Source organism: Juglans microcarpa x Juglans regia, chromosome 4D (genome assembly GCF_004785595.1).
Source record: "Juglans microcarpa x Juglans regia isolate MS1-56 chromosome 4D, Jm3101_v1.0, whole genome shotgun sequence".
Classification (NCBI taxonomy): Eukaryota; Viridiplantae; Streptophyta; class Magnoliopsida; order Fagales; family Juglandaceae; genus Juglans; species Juglans microcarpa x Juglans regia.
The window spans coordinates 34505267-34524356 of NC_054600.1; the positions used below are offsets into that span (position 1 = coordinate 34505267).

At 36.2% G+C, this 19090-nt stretch overlaps 3 protein-coding genes across 5 annotated transcripts; 2 read left to right on the plus strand and 1 right to left on the minus strand.

The window, feature by feature from the left end:
- The first annotated feature begins 23 nt into the window (after positions 1-23).
- LOC121260913 (ER membrane protein complex subunit 7 homolog) lies at positions 24-3176 on the plus strand. Of its 2 annotated transcripts, XM_041162992.1 has the most exons (7): positions 24-275; positions 498-535; positions 1258-1366; positions 2008-2071; positions 2162-2278; positions 2355-2463; positions 2666-3176. In XM_041162992.1, exons 1-7 carry the CDS (start codon positions 193-195, stop codon positions 2758-2760), a joined length of 615 nt encoding a protein of 204 aa, XP_041018926.1. In that variant the 5' UTR covers positions 24-192; the 3' UTR covers positions 2761-3176. The 2 variants fall into 2 exon arrangements, with proteins under 2 accessions (XP_041018926.1, XP_041018925.1); XM_041162991.1 differs by lacking the exons at positions 24-275; positions 498-535 and adding an exon at positions 577-1006.
- A 4638-nt stretch (positions 3177-7814) lies between these two features.
- LOC121259358 (hydroxyproline O-galactosyltransferase HPGT3-like) lies at positions 7815-12829 on the plus strand. Its single transcript, XM_041160916.1, has 13 exons — positions 7815-7935; positions 8025-8193; positions 8630-8693; positions 9035-9084; positions 9197-9387; positions 9743-9803; positions 9957-10029; positions 10412-10535; positions 10648-10735; positions 10840-10890; positions 11522-11593; positions 11964-12076; positions 12439-12829. The coding sequence occupies exons 2-13, from the start codon at positions 8069-8071 to the stop codon at positions 12459-12461; spliced, it is 1035 nt and encodes a 344-aa protein (XP_041016850.1). The 5' UTR covers positions 7815-7935; positions 8025-8068; the 3' UTR covers positions 12462-12829.
- Positions 12830-13528: 699 nt separating this feature from the next.
- On the minus strand, positions 13529-18877 carry LOC121259356 (heparanase-like protein 3). Of its 2 annotated transcripts, XM_041160914.1 has the most exons (10): positions 18743-18877; positions 17245-17525; positions 16529-16565; positions 16230-16413; positions 15961-16109; positions 15463-15693; positions 14989-15178; positions 14768-14893; positions 14106-14205; positions 13529-14008 (listed from the first exon to the last, which is right to left on the minus strand). In XM_041160914.1, exons 2-10 carry the CDS (start codon positions 17512-17514, stop codon positions 13634-13636), a joined length of 1662 nt encoding a protein of 553 aa, XP_041016848.1. In that variant the 5' UTR covers positions 17515-17525; positions 18743-18877; the 3' UTR covers positions 13529-13633. The 2 variants fall into 2 exon arrangements, with proteins under 2 accessions (XP_041016848.1, XP_041016849.1); XM_041160915.1 differs by lacking the exon at positions 15463-15693.
- Positions 18878-19090: the final 213 nt, after the last annotated feature.

The window sequence follows — 19090 nt, forward strand, 5'->3', positions numbered from 1 at the left end:
GAATATGGTGTTCGATTTGATTAAATTTTACACAGTCGCAGTGATTCCGGTACCAAAAGAAAACGGTAAGGTCGCCGGGTAACGCTACATTGAATCTGAGAACACGAGCAAGCTGGGTCCCGAGTAGCTTCCTCCTCTCGATTCTCCGCGCCCGAGGTCTTTCCCAGAATCTTTCCTCTTTGTGTAGTGGCCATGAGATCCCAACCGGTTATTCTCGTGCTTTTGGTGCATTTATGCATCTCATTTCTTTCCTCGTCTCTCGCAATCTCACCCGGGTAGGTTTTCTAATCCATGTTCCTCTTTTCCGTTAAATTTTCTTCTTTTTTGGTTTCTTAGAAGGGAAAGAAAGCTTATATATGTGTTTATATGCAATAAACGTTTTATTGATTATGGAGGATTTCTCACAAAAAATGGAGGAAAAAAATAATATTTTAGGACCTCGACTTTAGTTTCTTTGTCCTTTAATTTAATTATTATTATTTTTTGGTTATTAACAGTGAAGGTTACACCGTTAACGGTCGGGTGAAGATTCGAAGTATGTTCTTTTCCATGTTCCATATACATTTCCATTCTCTTTTCCTTTTTTATTTAACTGCAGCGTCGAAAATGGGAACTAGTTTTCGTCTTTATTATTTGACTAGTATGTCCTGTAATTTTGAGTTAATTGAACTGGTTGGTACTGACTCAGGACATTGAAAAACGCGAGTTAAATAGAACCCGTGTTATCGCAATATTTGAACATCAATCGAATGTACTACTAGTTGCTTCTTGATCTGTTATTACTCATTATTTCCTCGTGCAGTGAAGTTTAGCTACAAGCAGAATCTCTTTATTAAGTTGATTTAGATGGTGAGAAGAGCGCTTGGAACCTCTCTGTTATTGGTAGATTTTGGTTCAATTCTTACCGAAGATGCTTATAGTATAAGTTTCTCATCAAGAAGAAGTTTGGCCCGTCTGCGTGAGGTGAAATTTAGTTGGGCCAATTCTGCCTGCCAGGATGGTTGCGGCAAGCACCTGTCATCAGTGCCAACTCTTCAATCACGGATGTTACAATTTCAACACTCAGATATTATATTTCGTTTAAATTTAGATTTTGGATCTCTATGTTGATTTTTTTGTTCTTCAAACAATGCCCTGAAATCTTATGGTTTCTTTGCATAATTTCCCCTTCACAATGCTTCTTTTTGTTCTTCCCTTTCCCACCTTTTTCACCCCTTTTAGGGATTAACCTGTATTATTTTTAAATTAATTTGGCAGGTATGGGTGCACAAGGTCTTGTTCTTCCTGGAAAATTATCAAATATCAAAGTTGTACTTAATGGTGGCCAAAGGGTTACTTTACTGCGACCTGATGGATATTTCTCGTTGTATCCTTTTTTCCTTTTCCACCTTGACACGTTATTCTGTTAAACTTGATTCAGGACACTATGGCATTGTCTGTTTATACATAGTAAAATTCCTCTCCTGCAAACCCATTCCTATCTTTTCTATGTTGTTGTCCTAAAAAAATTCATCTTCATTGTTATGGAAAATGACCACATCTTGTTTGATGTGGTGCCCATGGAGGGAAAGAAGTGACTGGACTTTTTGAAAATTGTGAGAAGACAGTGACAGTACTCAAGGATCTTTTCTTTAGAACCTAATATCATTGGATGATTGCTCAATTTTTTTTCTATTTCTAGTTTCTAGGAGTTTTGTACTCTGCATTTTTTTTCTGGTTCGGTGTATATCCAGTGTACTTCCTGTTCACTTGGGTAGCACCCTCTTTTGATCACAAATAAAGCTGAAGTTATATATGTGTGCGTGTGTGTGCGCGTGCACGCGCACATAAAATATTTAAGTATTTCCTTTTGAGTTAGGTTTTTTTTTTTATATATATAATTTCAAAATGTAGATCTCCGCTTTTCCTTTTTTATATAAATGCCCTTATTATTTCACTCTTTTGATAGGAAGACTGGTGAATCATACTTTAGTACCCTCTGTGATTCCTTAATATGCATGCTTATAGCCATAATGTGCCAGCAGGAACTCATCTAATTGAAGTAGATGCAATAGGCTATTTCTTTTCCCCGGTGGGACTCACAATCAACTATTTCCTATCATTATTTTATTATAATTGCCAATAAGATTTCTCATGATTCATTTCTCTTAAATGCATTTAGGTCCGAGTTGATGTCAGTGCCAGAAATCCGGGCAAGGTTCAGGCCACAATGACAGAGAATAGGAGGGATTTGAGTGAGTTAGTTTTAGACCCGCTGAGAGAGGAACAATATTACGAGGTTTGTTTCAACTTAAATTTGACTGTTAGTTTGGAGTTATCTATTCTCTGACTCATTTTGTTTTCTGCTTTTACAGATTAGAGAACCCTTTTCCATTATGTCTGTTGTGAAAAGCCCAATGGGTCTGATGACGGGATTTATGCTGGTAGTCGTGTTTCTAATGCCCAAATTAATGGAGAACATTGGTAAAGTACTCTTGTTCATAACGTTTTATATTGAACCCCTGATCTTGAGGCTCTGAGTTTTTGTAGATTTACCTGGGTTGGCTAGGCTCAGGCAGAATAGAAAAGCCCAATGTTTCATGAGAACCCCTCAAGGCTACTAGCGTTTGTTGTATGGTTCCAGTTCTCTTACTGACAGTATCTATTTGTTGTGTTTTGGTGGCAGATCCTGAGGAAATGAGGCGAGCCCAAGAAGAAATGAGGAGCCAAGGGGTTCCCTCCTTGGCAAGCTTGTTACCTGGTGGTGCTGCCAGGAGTTGAGGAGTTAAGGATGAAATACTGTGCCCCCCCGGTCCTTCCGTGTTCAAAACATTAATCAGAATTTATGCTCTCAGATTATACCTCTTTTTGTTGGCACCTCTGGAAGGTATTAGTGTTGCCTTGGTGAGGACCTTTAAAACATATGCTGGCCCGGTCCTAGTGATTGCGTTTGTGATGTTGATAACCGTCCACAATATTCTCAACTTCTCTCTCCATTATGCTTGCTTGAAAATAGGTGGGAACTATTTTGAAAGGGTGTCTCTGTGTCTGTGTTAGTGGCACACTCCTTTAGAAAACTCAAAATGCCTGTACTCGAAATCACAAGATCCTGTGCATCGGAGTATCATTCAGTCGATATTGCAATCCGTAATTGTATTTAGCTGATATTGATTTGAAGCTCGAGTTTTATCTTTGCATTTCTGCTGTCGTGCTTCTAAAAGGAAAGGATTGGTTTTCCCAATTCTGAAGTGTGATTATCAATCAAGAGAAGGACACAGACAGTGGATTCACCATATACTAAAATCTGAAATTTTGAGCTACAGTACTTTTCAATTCATCTTCAAATTTGAAGACTCAATGTTCATTGCTATCCGTATTATTTTATTGGCAAAATCATCATCTGCTGTCTTTCGCCCGTGCATTTGTTGCTTTCTCCCCCTTCTTTTTTCTCTTCCTTTCTTCCTCCTAACAACTTGAAATCCCCAAATCTCCAAATTTTCTTTCTTTTCCTCCCCCTTTCTTCCCTTTCAACAGCCCGTGAATTCCCAGATTTCATTTTTTCCCTTCATTTCCTCTCTGTTTTTTTGGCCAAACTATCCATTCCCTTTGTCGTGAGTCACCAGTTCATCTTTGTCTAACGAAATTAAACCTCCACTGAAGTTTAAGTTCTTGCCGGGTGTTTCAAGTTTACTGGCTTCCATCATCTCTGTAAGTGCGTCGTTACCGCTTCCTTCTCTTCTTTGATTCTCCGCTCCGAACGTTCTATCTCCGTGAGTTCACTCTCTCCCCATCTTTATATATTTATCATATATACATATATGAGAAATTTTGCATTCCATGTATGCTTATGTATGTATGTTTGTGTAGTATGTATTTATGGCCTTTCTTGGATGTGCTTCTATTTGGTCTGATTTCAATTCGATGTCAATTGCAATGCGAGCCCAAAGATAGAGTACATAGTTTTATCGTTGGTCTGAGTTTATAAAACCCAAGAGGCCTCTCATCACTTTACCTTAATTTATGTACGGCTAGTAAAGTCTTCCATATATTCCAGCAAAATATATAATATTTATATTTCAGTGAGCAGTTTCCTTTTTTTCAATCCTTTTGTTGACAATGCTTATATATATATATATATATATATATATATATATATATATATATTGGTTGTTTGAAACAAAGAGTTAACACATATACGAATGGTGTATATGGAATCTGAGAAACTTCTTGAAAATTCAAGTCAAAGTTGATTATTCTTGATACGGTCTATGTCGACTTTTAATGTAGTCACTAGAGTCAAGTTGCCGATCTTCATCACCTAACTCCAGCTAAGCTAAATATGCCCTATTCAAACCTGCATTTGTGGTTTGCACAAACTGAAATTGCCTTTTTAGTTTTTGTCTTATCCCCAATCATGAATGATTGTCATACCCAATCATTCTCAAGGGCTGGCTGAGTTCTAATCATTTATGTAAAAGGCAATTTACTCCCTCCAATCCAACATGTGTCGAAAGCCACCCTCTTTCAGTCTGCTGCTCCATTTTCACGATCGTCGTCCTCCTTAGCAGACTGAAGATGTACTTGGTCACAAACCAAGTGGAGGTTTTTATTTTTTTGTTACTTCACATTTTAGAAAGTAATTAGGCCTTATATATAGTCTCGAATTAAGCCTATAAATAGATTCATCCTCTAACTACTTTTCACTCATCAAAAGCCAATTGCTCTTCTTCCAATCCATCAGTTTTGTTCTCTCAGTTCCCTATAGATCTTTTCTGGAGTATTGATCATATGAAAGATTACGATTATTATGATTACGAAGAGTATATGATAGAAGAAATGACCCTACATAGACAACAACATGCAGCTAAGTGAGCATTTGCTTCTCTCAACCTTGTATGTTCATTTGATGTGATCCATTGGAAGGTCATGAACACTTTTGAAATGATTACTTTGCTAAGTCACCAATATATCCACCAAATGTTTTTTTAGGAGGAGGTTTCGAATGACTTGTAATCTTTTTTTACGCATACATTATGAAGTTGAAGCTCATGATGATTATTTTGTCCAAAACAAAGATGTCAGTGGGAGATTTGGATTGTCTTCCCTTCAAAAGATGATTGCAGCAATTAGGATGCTTGCATATGGAGTAACGACAGATCTTATGGACGAGTATGTAAGAATTAGAGAAAGTACCGCACGGTTGAGTATGAAGAGATTTGTAAAGGTTATCGTGTCAATTTTTGGGGGGTGAGTACTTGAGGTCTCCAACCAGCAATGATATAACGAGGTTACTAGAAGTTGGACAGGGGCGTGGGTTTCTAGGAATATTGGGTAGCATTGATTGCATGTACTGGAAATTGGAACTGTCTTAGTACTTGAAAATGTATGTACTCTAGTCACATAAATGAACCAACTATTATTTTGGAGGCTGTTGCGTCTTACGTATTGCACAATATTGCGTCTTACATATTGCACAATATGTAAGACGCAACAGCCTCCAAAATAATAGTTAGTTTATTTATGTGACCAGAATACATATATTTAAGCACTAAGACAGTTTTCTCATTTTCAGTGCATGCAATCAATGGTACCTAACATTCATAGAAACTCACGCCTTTGTCCAACTTCTAGTAACCTCGCTATATCATTGCTGGTTGGAGACCTCAAGTACTCACCCCCAAAAATTGACACGATAACCTTTACAAATCTCTTCATACTTAACCGTGCAGTACTTTCTCTAATTCTTATATACTCGTTCATAAGATTTGTCGTTACTCCATATGTGAACATCCTAATTGCTGCAGTCATCTTTTGAAGGGAAGACAATCCAAGTCTCCTACTGACGTCTCTCTTTTGGATAAAATACTACTCATCATGAGTTTCAACTATAGAATGTATGAGTAAAAAAAGATTACGAGTCATTTGAAACCTCATTCTAAAAATTTTTGGCGAATATATTGGTGGCTCAACAAAGTAATTATTCCAAAAGCCTTCATGACCTTCCAATGGATCACGTCAGATGAACATACGAGGTTGAGAATTACGACGACGCGAAGCAAATGCTTCCTTAGATGCATGTTGTTGTCTATGTAGGCCATTGCTTCTATCATATACTCTTCGTGATCATAATAATCGTCATCTTCCATATGATCAATACTCCAAAAGGGATCCATAGGGAATTGAGAGAACAAAATTTGATGGATTGGAAAAAAAAAAGATTGATTTTTGATGAGTAAAAAGTAGTTAGAGGATAGATCTATTTATAGGGCTTAATTTGAGACTATTAGCTACAACTAAAAATCTTGGTAAAAGAATAACGGTTGGCTACATCTACTTGTTGGTTTCAAGAATTATAGATATGAATGTTGGGTATTATGTATGGTGGAATGAATGTGTTTGTTAGTTTTTAGAACTGTAGATGTGAAGTTTGGGTAGAGAAGAATGGTTTGTTAGTTTCAAGAATTGTAAATGTGAGTATTGGGTAGAATAAATATTGGCATAATATGTTTGTTAGATGAACAAATTGTAGATGTTTGTTAGATAGAATAAATGTTGGCAAAATGTGTTTGTTGGTTTCATAAATTGTATATATGATTGTTGGGTAAAAGAATGGTTCACAAAATGTGTTTGTTGGATAATTAGATTGGGGAAAAAAATTACTTGGGAAACAATAATTTAAGAATCAAATTAAATTATTAATTAACATATAGTTAGTGTAATTGTAAAATATAAAAAAAAATATTATTATTAAAAAAATAATATTATATTATTATTTTGATGAATCTAATAACTAATATAATGTAGAGTTATGGATAGAAGTTTTGAATTTAGAAAAAATATGTACTTTTTATCAAATTTTAAAGATGGATTTGATAAAATCATCCCAATCCACTTAGTGATATGGCTCCATTAGCACGCTGTCCTACCCAAATAATAGGGCTGGCAGCCTGGCACTGGCGCCTAGTGGTACCAAGGAAGTATCCGAGGTCTTATTACGATCGGTTCAGGGGAATTTGAATTAAGATCCAGGTGAAATCAACCATTTAGATGAACCCAATCCATCAACAATATCAATACTACGAAAACGTACCTCACCTCTCTAATAAAATTCAAAAGAAATGACAGAAAATGGTGCAAGAATGCAGCTGAAATCCACTTCATGTGCTTTTATTATAGCATGAAACAAAGAGCCAATAGCAAGTGAAAGAGCTCCCAAGGCAAGTGTCCGAAAATAGGATTGGAGTGCCAAATAATATTATGGGAGTGTTGATTAACTTTCATTCCCCAGACAAGCAGTTAAAAAGACCACCAAGGAGCATGTGGTACAAATAAAACTATTTTTCCTCCTCTTAATTCTTTGTTTGGATATAGATATTATCTCATCTCATTTAATTTTAAATAATAATCTTATTATTATTTATAAATTATCTTAACTCATCTCATATCATTATTTAAACAGAAATTTAATAAAAAAAAAATACTATCAAACTGCATACCAACTCATCTCATATTATTTATTATTATTTAAGGGATTTGTTAAGTATAAGCGGTTTGGTGCATCAAACCGCATATCCATACTCACATAATGTTTTTATTATAAAAATAAATAAAAAATATCTTATATTTAACATTGATGTACAATTTGATAGGCAAAATTACCTGTAAAAAGATTTTCCCTTTAATATAGCTACTGATTATTATTTGAGCAAATGGATCACGTAACTCGTCAGAATGGGCTCGCCTAGTCCGACACATAAAATGTACGGAGGCCCAAGTGTGCTACTGATGGACCCTGGATCTGGACCCTCAATTAACTTTGCCTTGGAAGTAACGGCGTCCCTCTCTCTCTCTCTCTCTCTCTCTTCTTCAAAAAGCTTTTACCCGACTTTTTCTTTCCTTGTCTCAAACTCGAAACCAAACGGGTACTCGCTCTCAGAAATTCAGAATCTTCGTCTGGTAATTTCCACTCTGCGCGCTGTCTTCTCCATTTCCATTCCAATTAATGGGAGTACTAACCTTGACTCAAATCACCTTTATTTGCACAGGGATATAATTTAAAGTGTATTTACTCTCTTCCTCTCTTGTTGAGATGGAGAACTTACCGACGGCAATGAAATCAGAGCGGCGGTGGAGATCTAAGCCTCTCCAGACCACCAAACCCTCGCTCGTGATGGCCTTCTTCTCTTGCCTCGCTTGGCTCTACGTTGCTGGCCGGTTTGTCTCCCCCCCCCCCTCTCCCCCTTCTACGTTGATCCATTCCTCTTTTTTCTTTACGTTAAGCCGAAATTCTAGATTTCAACAATTTTACTTTGCTTTTAATACCCTTAAAACACAATGACGCCCCTACGAAAATTCAAACCGAATTATCAGCTCAACCTGTTTGGATTTTTCTAGTTCCTAATATGGTGTGTTTGAAAGAATTGGAGTTAATTTTGCTTTTTAAGTGTAGATTCGTGGTCTATGGAAAGGCACAGGTAACAGAAAATTACTTACTATAGATTTGAAATCGGATCCTCCATTTTGAATTCCAGAGTTCCTTCCATGGGGAAAAAAGAAACGCAGCCTTCACTGTCTAACTTATATATGTTTTCGTTTCTCAATAGCTGATCCGTAACACTTTATGCATTTTCAACTTTGTTGCAATAATCAGGTTGTGGCAAGACGCAGAGAACAGAAAATTACTTACTAATCTTCTTTACAAGAACTCCCTCCAGGTCTGTTTAAAATTTTCTGTTCTCCTCCCTTTATCATACTCGTACTTCGTTGATGAGGAAAGTATTGAACCTTGAGACACAATATTAAGCTCCAAGCCCGTTACAAGTCGTTAGAATTGGTAGAGATTAATATTTTGTTTTTTTTTTTTTTTTTTTTTTTTTTTTTTGTGGGGGGTATTTAAAAAGAGACTTCTTGAGATGATAAATTATTATTTGTTTATATTTTTCGTAGATTTTCTGGGGCTTACAAATTGTGGGTTGGTGACTTGTGTTGATGTATGTTTCATTTCAATTTTTTGATTCAATATATCTTTAATATTTTTCTGCGTTATTGTTACCAGAGACCCAAGGTTCTTACAGTAGAAGATAAGCTAACGGTGCTAGGATGCAGGTACCTTTCCCATATTTTTCTTTAATATCCCTTTATCCCTTTTTATAGTTGGATATGTTTTGGTGTGCCGCCATGTACTGTTTTTATTGGAATCTCTGGTTTTCAATTTTAGAGATTTGGAGAGGAGAATTGTGGAAGCTGAAATGGACCTGACACTGGCTAAGAGTCAAGGGTACCTCAATAACCAATTGCAGCAAAGCAAGTCTTCTTCTGGCCGAAGGCTTCTTGCCGTTATTGGGCTTTATACTGGATTTGGTAGTCACTTGAAGCGAAACGTTTTTAGAGGGTCTTGGATGCCTAAAGGTCAGTCAGATTGCTAATTATGCTGGTTGTGTATTTAATTATTTCTTTGATAAATGTTAAGATTTTTAATAGTATTGCCAAAGTTATATTTATGATGGAGTGTTGGTTTTTATGCCCATTTCTTCCCTTTTTTAAAAAATCTGAATTCCATCCTTATCTTTTGTGACCGGAATGCACATTGGTTAAAATTTGGATCACTAAAATATTATGAGCCTTGATCTGTTTTTTTTGGGTATATTATGACATCCATTACTATGCATTTAAAAAAAAAACATAATACTATATGAGTGGACGTGTCAATCACATATATGCCTCTCTTTTCAATTAATTTACAGCACCATTTTGGCTTTTACAGGTGATGCTTTGAGAAAACTTGAAGAAAGAGGAGTGGTCATTCGTTTTGTAATTGGTCGGAGGTTTTTCCAAAAAACTTAATCCTTAAAATAGTAGCATGTGCTTTCTTGTTCATTTGTTTTGTTGGTTGGTTTTTTCAGAATTACCATTCTACACTTCTGGTAGCAAGAATGGGACAAGGTTCTATCTAACCTTTTTTAATTTGACTTTGGCAGTGCCAATCGAGGTGATAGCTTAGATCGCAATATTGACAAGGAAAATCGCACAACAAAGGATTTCTTGATTCTTGTAAGTTATAGATTCAAATGTGTCTACAATTCAACTGATAGAAGACTTCTGACACAGCCATAAAAAAGTTTGTTATAATGACATCTTTTCAGATTTTATCAGACATTTTGAAATTTAAATCAAATCTAATTAAAAAATGAATGTCTTGGATGTGTTCTGCTTTTTTTTTTCGTCCTGCTTTTAATAATCAGGATTTTTTAAGAAACCTGAATGTTCCATATCACCTATTTTCATCCTATCAAATCAACCTTTTAATGAAAAATAAATTCCTGATTTCTTTAAGTTAGAAATTTTTGCAAGTTTGATTAGTTTGCCTCTTATTCTATAGCTTTATAACATGCAAAGCATAATGTTTGAACATGTTTCTTTGATAATGTGTCAGGAAGGTCATGAAGAGGCTCAAGAAGAGCTGCCGAAGAAAGCGAAGTACTTCTTCAGTACTGCAGTTCAAAAATGGGATGCTGAATTTTATGTAAAAGTTGATGACAATATAGACCTTGATCTTGGTAAGCATTCATACATGCATCTATTTCTACATAAAATAAAATATTGGTACATTTCTGATATATTTTTCTGAGCTTTTTGGTGCATCATTTGCTCGGGTTTCTGCTCTAACAGAGGGTTTAATTGGACTTCTTGATCGTCGTCGTGGTCAAGATGGTGCTTACATTGGGTGCATGAAGTCAGGAGATGTGATATCTGAGGAGTATATGCTTATCACATCTTCAGCTTTCTCTTAATTGAAATCAGTTGTAATCCAAATGTTATTGAATTAAGCTTATCAGCTTATAATTTCTTGTTCATTTTCAGGGGTAAGCCTTGGTATGAACCTGATTGGTGGAAATTCGGTGATGAGAAATCGTAAGTGATCTACTTTTGATTGAGAACAAAATTTATTTTTTTATTTGATAGGAGAGGATTTGGGGATTATTCTATTTGTAAATTTATTTTTCACACATATTTAAACTCGTTAAAAATCATTTATGCTTAGGTTGTTTGTGGGTGGGGAGAGGGTGAGAAAAACTGGTAACTAAAAGTGTCTTTCTATGTTTTCCCCACCTTTTGGCAGCAAACAGAGTATCATTTAGCACATTTATCAGCATTGGCAACTTGTGAAACTGTGAAAATTTGATCAATATAAAGTATTGATAGTCTTGTATGATTGGATTAGGAAACTTTCTATGTGAAAAATCCAGCTTCATTATTTAATTCTCACCTGAGCAGTCTGTGATACTGCTACACAATTGTGTTCTCCCTTATCTATTGTATAACCTTGGGAGTTGACAGTAGTGTATTTGCTTGTTGCATGCTATGATAATAATAATTTCTGAGGATGTTAGGAAACTGAAAATAGTTTTCACAAATTGGGCAGCATTCATCTGCCCTCCTTTAGGGATTGATTATGTAGTTGAAACTTCTTGTTATGATGGTGCTGCTTGCTGCTCTAATTGCCACAATATGAAATTTGACCATAATTACTGCTTTCATTCAGGTACTTCCGACATGCAGCTGGCTCTCTTCTTATACTCTCCAAGAATTTAGCTCAGTATATTAACATAAACAGGTTATTACTCGGTCTGGTTTCAATAGGCAATTCTGTTTTAATTTTTTGTGCTGATTATCTTCGTTGTGTCTGTCATAAGGGGCTTGCTGTAATTTGCTGATACCAAGAATCAGAATAACTAAATCATTTGAAATTTGGAACTTGATTTTCAGCCCATTTTGTTCTATGACTCATTTTTTTGTTAACTTGCTTGCATATTTTGAAAGTTTGCAACATAGATGTCCCTGTTGACCCAAAATGATAACATAATTGATATTTCAGTTTTTTTTTTTATAAGTATAATTGATATTTCAGTTTAATCAGAGCAAAACAAAGTCGCTATTATTGTATGCTAGTGCCCATCTCATTCCTGTTTCCTTATCATATGCAGTGCATCTCTTAAAACTTATGCTCACGATGATGTATCAATGGGTTCGTGGATGATGGGTATCCAAGCAACCTACACAGATGACAATCGCCTTTGCTGCAGTAGTATTAGACAAGGTAAATTTTCCATAATGCTTTTATTAATAGGTTATCTGGAACTGCCAACTAGATCCTGGTTTTTTGTTTTAACAAATTTGCCTTTTATTCTCATTTGAAAACAAAAAGAACAGTTGGAAATCAATCCTTATATTAATGACTCTAAAAGGAAAAGGCCTTGAAGAAAGATTCTAATCAACAGAGCAATCTTTTAAGCATGGGTTGGAGCAGTTGAATTTAGCGTTAATTTTTTTAACTTCTAGGGCTGGGGGTCAGGGTGGTGGTCTGCTTAACAATTATTTTCAATAGTAGTGTTACCATTACTTTTAAGAATTTTACCCGCTATGCAACTTGTATTTATTTTCTAACTTACTTATTTCCAGACAAGGTGTGCTCCCTGGCTTGAACAGAGGAAATAGTCAGAAAAATATCCCCAACTTCTTTTACTTGGGGACTGGAATGGTGTTCTGTCTTTATGGCTCATTCATCGGGCACATTTTTGTTTTATCTCCTAATATGAGGGATCTTTGAAAACATCAGCAAGATTATTCATTTGGATCTGGATATTACCTGCAATTTTTACAAGATTTACACATGTCCACCACATTTTCCTGTCCTATTGGTGGTCGGATCTTAAGTGGAAGCTAGGTGCTATGGTATAAACTTGATGAAATATTTCGTGTTTTATTTAGTCAATAGGAAAGCTTCTGTTTCCTACAAGCCATGCCTGTGCATTCCAGAGTTAAAATAAGAGTTGAGCTTTAGCAGCATGCATATTCATGTTGTATAATTTAATTATTATTTGTTTCATTACTTCGCAACTGACCTGTTACCTGTGCAAATTTGCATAGTCACTTTTTAACGCGCCTGTAAGACAACTCATACCATTTTAAGCCAGTGTAGGCATTTGACCCCTAATCTTTTGTAATGTATATAAATGAGCATGCTCGGAAAAATTTCATTTGAAGCATGTCATGTCCTCTATAAATATGCGGAGTGAATTAGAGTAGGGGTAAGTCTCTTTAAATTGCTTGGTCGAAAAGCACTCCTCAGCTCAATCTGGAACTGGAAGTTGGTTTATCTATGGGCTTCACACCACAAAAAACTTGACGATTTACAGTCTAAGCCTAATTGCTGGACATTATCCTGTGTTGTTGATTACTAACCCACCAGTGACAACCATCCATGGAGAGTCTCATAAAAAGAGAGACGCACATTTGGAGGAAAGACCTGTGATAAACAGAGTGTGAGGTGAGTTACGAGAGGTTTTGTGAGGAAGAAAGGCACGTAGCCCCTCCTGTTGTATTTGTATTGATGGTGAAATTCAATCGAAGCCAGTAGTAGTTGGATGTAATGATTAGCCGTGGAAGCATTTGATCCTGATTTGGAAAATCCCCTTCTAGAGTAATCTTCCCTGTAAACATTTGCACTCTTTTCCTTCTCTATAGTAGATGTACATGAAAACTTCGCATATTTCGTTACTCCATCTTATAGCATAGGATAAAGAAAACAAATTGCACTAACATATGGGATCTTTTTTCCTGAAAGTGGTATTATTAGTCAATTTCATCTCTTCACCTAATTACATACAGAGAAAATAATATAAGGTATTTGAGCAAATACAATAGAGAAAGGAGCTACAGTTATTGGTTCTGATTGGTTTACAGTGATTGGTTCCAAGAATGGAATATCCCCCGAGGAATTTACAGCAAGTATTTTTCCATTAAGAAGCATTGTTTGGCTGTGTAAATCCCCATCCTTGGCTGTCAGGTGGTATTCTTCTCTTGTAATATTACTAATTTTAGACCCTCGAGACATTGTAGCAAGCCTAGTCCTTGGAGTTTGATTTTCTTGTGTAGTCGAAGTGCTGAGGCTGGTAGCATTTTCTGTTGAAACGTGCACTTGAACTGTAGCGTTACTGTCTAGGTTGATCAGGAGCAATGTGATTCCTTGCTGCAATTATTAAAAACCCAATGAAATCATTCCTCTCTCTCTCTTTCTATCTCTCTCTCATTTTTTTTTTGTGGACTAAACTGTAGATTATAGTCACCTTTTTCTTTGAGCAGTGAGCATAAGCTCGGATATTATTTGTTCCGGAGAAGTTTGTGGATAGAACATTCCTTCCCATCAAACGATGCCAAAGAAGGGCACTGTGAATAAAACAACAATATTAATAAACGCATGCCTCTCGTTAATCAACCTATATAATATTAATTTTTTCTTGCTAATGCCTTGGGCTCATTCAGCCCCCATTTCACAAGTCTTGTGTAATTCTCGGGCCACGCTATCACGCTAGACTTTGGGGATGGGTTCTTAGGGGTTATTCACAAACTCTTGAGCTCCCTTTAGATTGCCTCGTTTTAGCTATTTGAAGAAAGCGATTCTCTCTAGCGTATGACAGAAACCATGATTCGGGGGCAGACCTATTATCAGATGGCCTGTCTTTGTTCTTCTCAATCATAATTCCCATTTATATATTTGTTTGGAATAATTATTCGGTAGTCTTGAATATGCAATACTCTCATCCTATTGCAAAAGATCATGTCATTAAAAATTAGTATTTATATAAGTAATTTGAATGATATAACATTTTGTAATAGGATGAGTAGCACACCATCTATATTTTAGGAGTGCCTAATAATTTCATTTTATCGGGAATGGAAGGCTTTGCTAATTTGGAGTATAGTGACTCGCTTGGAATTCAAGAAAAACCTGTAGTAATCAGGATTTGGAACCAATGTGGAAGCGTCGAGTAGGCCATAGTTTCCACCAACTAATGATTGTCTACAATATGTTTTGGTGTCAAAAGATGATGCCATTCCGAGCTGGTCCAAGTACCTGTTCGATTATTTAATGCCAAACAAGATCATTATCCAAGACCAAAAAAGAAAAAAAAAAAAAAAAAAAAGATGGAGAGTCTGCAGCAAAGTTACCAGAAACTAAAAACAAATGCATCAGTGACAAGATGATGGCCGCTATTATAAGCCCCGCCTGCTTCTCCAACCCATGCAACTGCTCGAGTCCCACTACTCTTCAGAATGCTCCGAAGGCTACCAAAGGTCTGCGATACGCTGTCAAGACTAGATGGATCTAGGATCCTGTCAATAAGGTGATCATCAACACCTACGTTCGAGAAAACAGGAAAGTTGTCATCAAAATACTTTTCTAGGAAGTGCTTATCCGGTGGTGAGAAATGCTGCAGAGTAGAATATAATATGCGCATCGGGATATGGTTTACTTTCAAACTGATCCTCTTACACTGTTCTCTTACATTGTTCGATTCACTATGTGAGAAATCCGATGTAGTGTGTTGAAATATCACTTACCTGTGTTTTTTTTTTTTTTTTTTTTTTTTTTTTTTTTTTTTTTTTTTTTTTTGCATTAATTCCCTTTATTTTTCGATGTACCTGGACCAAGGCTATAAATATGGTGGGAGACCACTTGAAGAGACTCGGGTGTTTCCTTGATGAATTCCGTGAACCAGTTCGCATCAAAGAAACCTCCTGGCGCAATGACTAGTGGTTTAAGTTCAAAACCAGCATAAATATTTTGCACCATATTTTGGAGAGAGTTTATGTCAGATGCATATTGATGTGCTGGAACCCTTGTTCCAACTCCATTCCCACTCAGTTCATTTCCTAAAAAGGAACAAGATTTATGTAAGCTGAGATTATGCAATAAACTAAAAGAAAAGAAAACAGAGTTATGGTATGATGTTTGCCAGAACAATACATACACTAGGTCAACTAAAGCATATTTGATGAAATCAATGATTCAGTTCACCATATTCTACTGGTTTAAGTTTTGGGTAAATAATAGTTTATCTTGGTATATGAAAGACTATGAAGTTATAAAGCAAAGTGCTTCCACATATACGTATCCAATATGTGAATAAGAAGTCTTACCAAGCTCCCATCCATGAATAGTGTAACCCTTATTGACAGTATATCGTATAAGTGACTCGGCATCACTGGAATTCCAAGCTCCTATAGCAGAACCTTGTGAATCTACAGTCTTGCCGCTTAGTTCATTTAGACCAAAAACAACCACAGCCCTGGATTTTAAAACAAAATGATAACCAACAGTTCATGATTTATTTAGGAATACAAATTTCTTTGGGGAAAAAACAAAGTGTATAATTGCAGCGGATTTCTGGCTATCACAAAGTTGTTACCCGGCTTTTTTGAAGAAAATGTTGAGTTCATCCCAGCGAGACATAGGGAGGCAGCCTTGAGAGAAACCTAGCAACTCAGAGTTGTTTTTCACAAATGAGCTGCATTGTGGAGGATTGCCTTCTGTGTCGTATATGACTTTGTCTTGTAAGGTTCCCCCTAATCTGATTTTTAGGGGAGAAAAAGCTGCAATACAATTAAACCAGAGTCTTGACTTGGGCTATATAGGAAATTTTCGGACAAGAATTTTTATGTGTTGGTGTGTTGCCGTGTTAAAAATATATGCAAAGCGACGACTTACCTTTGATGGCATTCATTAATATAACATTGTTAAGGTCCTACCAAGGAAAAAAATACAGAAGTCAAATTAGAATAAGGAAAGAAAATAACAAGAGCCTTGCTCTTTACATCATTGATCATCAACTCGATAGAAGGGGCAAAACTTATTCGACAAGAAGGGATCTTTGCGACTGTGTTTCTAATGTACAGGAAACTGCTTAGGAGTTCTGGTTTTTGGAAAAATCATTTTTTTTTTGGATGTCGGGAAACCTCTCCAAGGCAGGACCCTTTGGACCCATCCATGCAGAGTAAACTCTGGCCCCGTGCACTGCACTCTCGGAAGTTTTCCTATACGGACTGGTTAAATCCCTGATTTTTCACCGGGAGGTGTGGCCCCAAAGGATTGTTTGCACCCATGAAGTGCTAAACCTTAGAAGGGGGTGATACCCCAACACCAAGACCTTCACCGCTTGGTCTTGTAGATATCGTCTAGTTCTTCTTTTTTACCATCATAATCTGCTTATCTTGGTTCGGAAAGTGTCAAGATATGGTCATAAAAATTCTTTAAAAACTTGGTGATACGTTATTATGGGCGCACCTCAGGAAAAACTATTTGGTCAACAATTTCAATGGAGAAACAAATTAAAAGTAGATGTCAAAGACGCATGCTGAACTGAATGATATCAAATATGGAATTAAACAAAAAAAAAAAAGGCATGTTAAGGATGATTGGCTTACTAGATTCAGCAGAGAAGTTCTGCCCCAGCCACATGTTCCATAGTCACATTTCTCAGGAGGCCACCAATCCAAAGTGGCACAGACAAAATCATCATCTATTCTTGCAATACAAGTTGTTCCATTTATTAAAACGACGCCTTCGATGGTAATTCCAAGCCTTGTCGTACCGTGTGAAGCCGCAGAGAATATTTGAATAAGCCAGTAAAGCCAGAAACACGTACAAAAGAGAAGATACAGAGAACACATCCCATAAGACAAAATCTTCTGCATGCGCTTCTTAGCTGCGAGTGCAAGCATGCTATTCATATATATATATATATATAGAAATACAGATAAGTTGGTAGAGTGGAAGAATCGTAACTATGTACGCAAGTCAGGTTGAGAGAGTTGTTAACAAGTATCAAAGTGAGGTTTTGTGCTGCCCCTTAGAATAGAGGACTAGAAATTGATGATTGAGGGCTAAGTAATTAAATTCACATATTTCCATTATTTTAAACTTTTGGGATAATGAATTATTTAATACGAACCAAATAATAACTTTTGAGTTTGAATTTCAACTCTCGAGTTGAACCCACTACTTATTAAGAGAAAATCTGCTCCATGTGTTAGGAATAACATTATAATATAAACTATATAATAATTAGATGCATATTTTATGATCAGAGAAATGATTATTCAACACCCATCTCAGTAAGAAAGCCCAAGTCGTCAATGTAACTTGCTAGCTCTTAAAAGATTGTAACAAGATTATTAGAAGCAGAAAACAGAGGATTAACATTAGAAAATACAAGGTATTTTACCAGGAAAAACCTCCACCAGACCAACCCGATAAATAGATACGAACGAAAACCTCCACCAGGCCGCGTATTGAAGGACAGGCAGTGCCCGGCCCCTAACGAACCCCATTAGATAATCACTTTAAGGTCAACAGCAACAAGGGTCTCTCTCGTGAGACATACAGGCATGATGACATGATGGATGTTCCTAAATTGTAATGATTATTATTCAGACTCACAGAATCTAATCTCTTTTCCTTTTAAAACAGCAATCGTTTGCCCAGAGTCGTGACTCAAATGGTCTGATCTAGTTAAGAGAGTGGAAAACATGATCTCTTCTGGTGGAAAGCAGTAGTGCTGTCTAAGGGAGGTTCCAATTGCCTTAAATAGTTCGTGCATGGGAATTCATAATTACTTCTCTCTCTCTCTAGGGGGGTATAGCAAGGCGTTAACTGAGGCAGGTTCCAATTACATCAAAGTTCCATAAGCGAGAACTTTCAATAAATGGCTGTTACTCCATAAGTGAGAGCTTTCAATAAATCACAGGGATACATCCTCTTATCTGTGATACATCCTCTTTGAAGAAAAACACATACCCTTCTTGGAGTGGCCAGTCAATTTATTGTTTTAGGTTTATAAAATAGTCAGCGTGGTTAATATATGAGATAGCATACATGAAATATAGCTTAAATTCCAAATTGAACCCGTTAATTTAGGATTACCTTCAATTTACCCTCCAATCTGTTGATTTGAACAGTCAAGCCCTTGAAATCCCAGATTATTTTCGATTTAAACCTTGAATCTATCTGCTGACTTTGCTCCTCTTCAAAGTAGATATAGCACGAGCATCAACTTGCAGCCTTGTGGAAAACTGTCATTCACTTGCTCTGTTTCTGTGCTAAAAAAAACAGAACCGAAGGGATTTGCATTTTTAAGCTCTCTTTAAATACTGTCATCAGCTTTGCATGCCTGTGCTGATATGAATGTGGTATTTTCTCCTAATATATATTTATATTTTCCTTATATTACTTATAAAAAAAAATGTTTACCCTATATTTTTTGCACAAGTT

Excerpts from the sequence above, each read along its gene's own strand:
- LOC121260913 (XM_041162991.1), top strand. The coding sequence starts at position 847 with ATGGTGAGAAGAGCGCTTGGAACCTCTCTGTTATTGGTAGATTTTGGT. Across the intron at positions 2,072-2,161 it reads TAGGCTATTTCTTTTCCCCG|GTCCGAGTTGATGTCAGTGC; the intron begins GTGGGACTCACA and ends AAATGCATTTAG. Across the intron at positions 2,464-2,665 it reads CAAATTAATGGAGAACATTG|ATCCTGAGGAAATGAGGCGA; the intron begins GTAAAGTACTCT and ends TTTTGGTGGCAG.
- LOC121259356 (XM_041160914.1), bottom strand. The coding sequence starts at position 17,514 with ATGCAGAAGATTTTGTCTTATGGGATGTGTTCTCTGTATCTTCTCTTT. Across the intron at positions 16,566-17,244 it reads GAACTTCTCTGCTGAATCTA|GACCTTAACAATGTTATATT; the intron begins GTAAGCCAATCA and ends TTTCCTTGGTAG. Across the intron at positions 15,179-15,462 it reads TATTTATAGCCTTGGTCCAG|GTGTTGATGATCACCTTATT; the intron begins GTACATCGAAAA and ends TCTCGAACGTAG.
- LOC121259358 (XM_041160916.1), top strand. The coding sequence starts at position 8,069 with ATGGAGAACTTACCGACGGCAATGAAATCAGAGCGGCGGTGGAGATCT. Across the intron at positions 9,804-9,956 it reads CGTTTTGTAATTGGTCGGAG|TGCCAATCGAGGTGATAGCT; the intron begins GTTTTTCCAAAA and ends TGACTTTGGCAG. Across the intron at positions 10,030-10,411 it reads CAAAGGATTTCTTGATTCTT|GAAGGTCATGAAGAGGCTCA; the intron begins GTAAGTTATAGA and ends ATAATGTGTCAG.